At 51.0% G+C, this 5,610-nt stretch overlaps 1 protein-coding gene across 1 annotated transcript; it reads right to left on the minus strand.

Annotated features, from left to right (window-relative positions):
* Positions 1-432: 432 nt before the first annotated feature.
* Positions 433-3,970, minus strand: CRYAA (crystallin alpha A). Its single transcript, XM_048294830.1, has 3 exons — positions 3,654-3,970; positions 2,580-2,702; positions 433-1,537 (listed from the first exon to the last, which is right to left on the minus strand). The coding sequence occupies exons 1-3, from the start codon at positions 3,840-3,842 to the stop codon at positions 1,328-1,330; spliced, it is 522 nt and encodes a 173-aa protein (XP_048150787.1). The 5' UTR covers positions 3,843-3,970; the 3' UTR covers positions 433-1,327.
* Between the last annotated feature and the right edge of the window lie 1,640 nt (positions 3,971-5,610).

Below are 5,610 nucleotides of genomic sequence, written 5' to 3' on the forward strand. Positions count from 1 at the left end.
AGTAGAGCATGAGTGCTGAAACCTTTAGTCTTGGGTATTCACATCCATGCAGACTCTGGAGCTGTGGATTTCATGTGAGGCAGCTGCAGGGAGAGTTTGTACCTCCACCCCACTCACCCTGCCATCAAACAATTTTAGTCATTAATTTCAGATTAAATCCTTCACGTGGTTCCATGGACATGAGGTTTGAACTGCTGTTTGTACTGACACAATGATCTGAAGGAACGGGGTGGTGGTCAGGCTGCTGAATTTTGTTCTTTTTCTGATCCTTCTGTTTTGCTTGCATGAGGGATAATGAGACCACGAAAGGAAAAGCGACTCATCCTCACAAAATGTACTTCCAGCAGTGGAAAGCACATCCTCCAAGTGGTGCTGGGCACCACACCGACCTTCAAAAGCCTTACAAGGGAACAAATGAAACCCCAACGCCGGTTGCGTGTTTCCTATATCACTTTATTGACCGCCACTGACCACGTTCTCAGGTTGAGCGCCAGATACCAGTGGAAGAGGTGGAGCTACCCTAGAATTACAGGGAGAGAGCAAGGGAGACGGTGTGTCACGCACAGGCTGGGGAGAGGTGGCTGGGGATGAGAAGCCTCTGCACAGCGGTGAGCCCGCCTCTCTCCCCCTTGAGGGCTTACAAAGACAGTGGAAAGACGTGCTTGTCCTCCTGTCAGTTGTCCCGAAGGGAAATGACAGGGCAGAGGTGTGAACAGAGACACTTAAACACTTTGCTGAAAAAAAAATACACGTTGCAACCCCCTGAAGGTGAGATATTATTATTATTAATTATTATTATTATTATTATTTCTCCTGCAGTTGCAAGGCACTCATGGCAGGTTCGTCACACGGACGCGGGGTCTTGAGTGCGGGGCTTGGCTCTGTTGCTGTTTGAGAGTAACCAGTTTAACTCTGAGTGGGGTACAGCAATTCTGCAGGGCTTTTCCCCTGCTCCAAGCCTCGCCTCAAGGCTTGGTGCACCAGGAGCCAGCGTTACTTGTGCACTCCTTCCTACCTGATGGTGGATATGGGCTACAGCACCGGACGAAGACCCTTTCAGCAAGTACAGCAGCATGGCAGCATCGCCATCCATGCCATCCCCACAAGGTTTAAGCTTCCAAGTCCACCAGCCGCTCACCCAGCCCCTCGTTCCATCCAAGGGAAAAGGGGGAAAACAAAAAAAAAGAAAACAAAAAAAAAGAGGAAACAAAGTGGGGGAGGAACCAACAGGAGAAACCCCTCTAGATATTCACTGATATCTATGCAATGGCTCTGGGAATGAGGCCTGCAGGCGGTGGCAGCCTGCGCAGCGCAGTGGCCGGTGGGCTTAGGAGGAGGGCGCGGAGGTGGGCTTCTCCTCCCGGGACACGGGGATGGGCCTCTCGCTGTGGCCGGCGTCCATGTTGGAGGGGACCTTGGGGCCCGAGAAGGTCAGCATGCCATCGTTGGACAGGGAGCAGGTGATGGCAGCCTGGTCCACGTTGGCGGGCAGGCGGTACCGGCGGTGGAATTCCCGGGAGATGTAGCCATGGTCGTCCTGAGAGGCAGTGGGGAAAGGGGGGGAAGGCTTGTCAGAAACCCTCTGGTACCGCACCGTGCCTCCCTTTGTCTGGCTCCCTTGGAGCAGGAGATCCACATTCACCCTGGCTTATCGTGCACTGTGCTGCCAGGACCTCTGGGCACATCTCTGCTGGGTTTAATTTTACAGGTTTGTAGGGGCAGGTGTCCCCTGTGACACCCCTGAAGCTGCAAGAGCTGAGCAGAGTGATTTTGGCCATAGGTTTGATCCCAGGCTGGGACCTGATTTGGGCTTCCGATTTCAAAGGATGCTTGGAGACAAAGTCTGGAGGTCTGGGAAGGTAAAAGCAAGGCAGATGTGTGCACCCATGTATTTATTTACTAGGCTGCAATGCTGTGTCAGCCAAAGTGCACAATACTGGCCCCCTTCTTTTTTTGGCCGAAAGAATGAGAAATGCAATTATTTTTTTAAAGTTGGCCATGAGAATAATAACTATATTAAAAAATACATACTATTTCCAGGCTAGAGCTTTGTCTGGCCAAAAATGTGTATGAGAAGAATTAAACCCCTGCTGGTATAATTCACTTTTCGACCCCCACAGATATTTCCATGACATACGTGTTAAAAGTTTCCAAGCCTGAGGCACTTGGTTGGTTTTCTTTTGTTTTGTTTGCTCTTGCTTTTCTCTCCCAGACTGGCATATGAAAACTCTGTTTTCACTAAGGATTCTGGCTTATGAAAACTCAGCCACGCTTGGGCAGCGCCAGATGATGTTCTGTGTCTGGCCCAGTGTTATTAGTGAACAATGGACATCGTCATCTGACGGTTATGGAAGATGATGATTGAAAATAAACAAAAGAGGAGTGGATTAGCTTGTTATTGTCAGATATCAGGTGGGGGCTCTATGGGAACAGGCCATGCCAATAATGACAATTCATAATTAACTCCTTCTTCTGATAGATTCTTTTTTTCTTTTTTCCTTCAGCTGAGAACCGTTGGAAAGAAGGAAAACGGAGCTGGGCTCCCCAGTTGCTCCACCATCACCGTCACTTCCACTTACCTGCCTTTCGCTGTGCTTGCCATGGATTTCCACAAAGTCATCGATAATCTTCACACTCAAGTCTTCGGGAGAAAAGTGTTTTACATCCAGCATGATCGTGAACTTGTCCCGATCAGACCTCACCTGAAATGAGCATTGTCACACAGTGAGACCTGAGCTCTGGGGGTGGAAGCAGTGCCAACATCACCACAGATTCAAAGCCAGAAAAGAGGTGGTCTGGTAGTTTGTCCTTCTGTGACTCTGGGCCTCAGTGGGGGTCTTCTTCCCATTGTGGCGACCCAGGGACACTGAGAGGCTGTGGGAGGTGTCAGGGTCACTGGGGGACTGTGGGAGGTGTCAGGGACGCTGGGAGACTGCACCTTGGCTACTGCTCTGGGGAGAGGTGTCACTCCTTGCTGCTATTCTTGTGCCAGGGACACTTTAGCACTCAGTGACCTGCCAGATGGACCAGGCACAGAGAGGGGATGGAAACCACTGTAAAACTCTCTGGTAGCATGTGTTTTGTCCTTTCAGTGATTTATGGTTTCTTTGTGGTTGTAGCTCTGAGAGGAAAGCAGTAAGAGAGGGCTACAGAAAGTACCTGTCCCTGAATTTCAGACCACGGCCCCCACAGCTACACATTCCCCTACAGTTCCCTTCAGAAAATTGCTCCAGGGTCCTTCAGTGAGGGATTATTAAAACCACCAAGATGGAGGAGGAGGTGGAGAAAGCTCCCACTTGCCAGGGTCCTCTCCCAAAGCGAGCTGCCCTCATAGGCGCTTACTCTGGGAGCAGCCTTGCTCTTCACCACACGGCTGACGGGCACAGAGCAGCAAAACCAGCCTCGTACGTGTTGGAAACAACCCTCAAAAGGAGCCAAAATGGTTCCTGTTTCTCCAAGGGAAGCCTTGTCCCCAGCAAGGGTTTCCCTCTGTGCCCGAGAAGGGGTGGGTGGGCTGTGCCTGGCAGTGGCTCTGGGGTCTTCCTTGTCCCCTCACACGGGGCTACAGCAGTGTGAGATGTGGGTGGGGAGGAGCAGGTGGAGGCATAAGGAGGAAGAGGAAGGAAAAGGAGAGGAAATCAAAGGGCCCTTACCTCTGAAATGCCTGACTCCAGCACGCTGCGGAAGAGGGACTGCCTGTAGTAGGGGCTGATAGTGGACGAGAACAGAGGCAGGAGGTCATACTCAAGGAGACCCTCTCCAAAAAACTGGTCGAACAAACGGCTTGGAATGAGGGGTCCCAGAGCACGCTTGAACCAGGGGTGCTGGATGGTAATGTCCATGCTGCTGCTGCTGCTGCTGCTGCTGCTGCTGCTGCTGAGACCTGTGGCTGCAAGGGGAGAGCGGAAGGGGCAGTGCCGCTGCTGGGGAGACGGCGATGCCTTGGCTGGACTGCGCGGTGCAGCCCCAGGGAAGCTCCCCCTATATATACCAGCCTCGCAGAATGAAGGCATTAGCAGGATTCCTCTGGAAAGACATGATCTCATGATGGAGGCAACGTGGTCAGCAGAAATGCGGAGACTGACCTGGAAATGACAGTCTGGTTGGAATCGGTGCCAGATGTCCTGGAGGGATGATGCCAGGCAGCAGGCTGCGAGGCATGGGGTGCCCAGGGGTGCTGGCATGTCCCCTGGGGAATCAAGCAGGCTGAACAGGACACCCCGGTGGCATCTCAAGGATGCTTGTGAAAGAGATCTGCTCTGTGGGTCTTCATAACCCGACCCTGGGTTTTCATTAATTTGCTTCTTTTCTGCCCCTCCTTGAAGCAGAGACTCAAGATTTCTTCCAAATAATTGAAACAGCTTTCTCCCAAGCAAGGAAAAAGGGTCTGATTCAGGTTGAAGAAAGGGAAATTTTTTTGTGACATGCTACAAAGTGCCTCTGCCACTTGAGAGGGGCCTGATGACCCTGGCACAGGGATCATGGCAGGACTGGCAGGGAAGCAAGGCTAACAAATGATGCAGAGCATCATATTTTGTCTGACAAAACAAAAAAACTTTTCACAAAAAATATTTATGGCAAAAGAGAGAAAGAAAAATAAGCTTGGTCTCGGACCATACCATCAGTCCCAAAGCTGCTCTTGAGAGTGTCCTTGTTTTGATTCAGGAGTGATGTGGGAGATCCATTTATCTCATGGTGCCACAGCACAGATCCTGCTTAACATGCATTTCTGGTTATAGCTGTTTTTCATTTCTGTTTCACTTAAAGCCTCTTTTAAGGGGTCATCTGGCACCCTGGACTGCTGGGCAATGGGCACCGTGCCCGCCGCTGGAGCGCAGGCTCTGCCAGAGAGCTGAGGTGGCTGGGCAGTGAAAGGGCAGCCAGGCTGCCCAGCTCCACAGCAAGGCTCACAGGCTGTGGCCACAGCTGAAACCCCATTCCCATCACATCCAGAGATGCAGGGATTGCATTCCAGGAGCCTCTGAGCAGCAGAAGTACCTGTGCTGGGAGTCTTGGGCATCTCAGCACCTTTTGCAGTCAGCAGAGAACAAAAGCAAAAGAGGAGAGGGCACTTCCAAAAGGCACTTCAGAAATGAGGGGTTGAATGGTCCTGTCACATTGCCAGGGACTAAAGAAACCAAGGGTGGCTGAGATCCTGGCCTCTACTTTGGGAGAAACCAGATCAGTCCAGGCCAGAGGACCTAAATTCAGAAGAGCACTGAGGCAAGACACAGTCAGCTGAGAATCACCTGGCATCCAGGCACCGTGTGGTCTTGGAAAATCATTGGCCTTGGAGGAATTGTAAGAACCAGAAGATCCTGTTGCAGAGGCTTTCCTTCATGAAAAGCAAAAACTTGAGCAGAAAAACACCCAAAACCACAGTAAGGACCGCAAAGAAGACAGACAAGAGCTTAGGTTCCACCTTACATAGTTCCAGCAAGAAAAGGCCCCGTGGTCTGGCCATGGCTCTCAGGCATGAAGGCTTTACTAAAATCAGGTGTCAAAAAGAGATCAATCCCTCCTCAAGCCATGGAGGGAAAAACCACAAGAGAGACACCTAACCCCTCATTTATTCCCATTGTACCAAATCTGTCATTTTGTTTGAGAAAT

The sequence above is a fragment of the Corvus hawaiiensis genome, chromosome 2 (assembly GCF_020740725.1).
Source record: "Corvus hawaiiensis isolate bCorHaw1 chromosome 2, bCorHaw1.pri.cur, whole genome shotgun sequence".
In the NCBI taxonomy this organism is placed as follows: domain Eukaryota; kingdom Metazoa; phylum Chordata; class Aves; order Passeriformes; family Corvidae; genus Corvus; species Corvus hawaiiensis.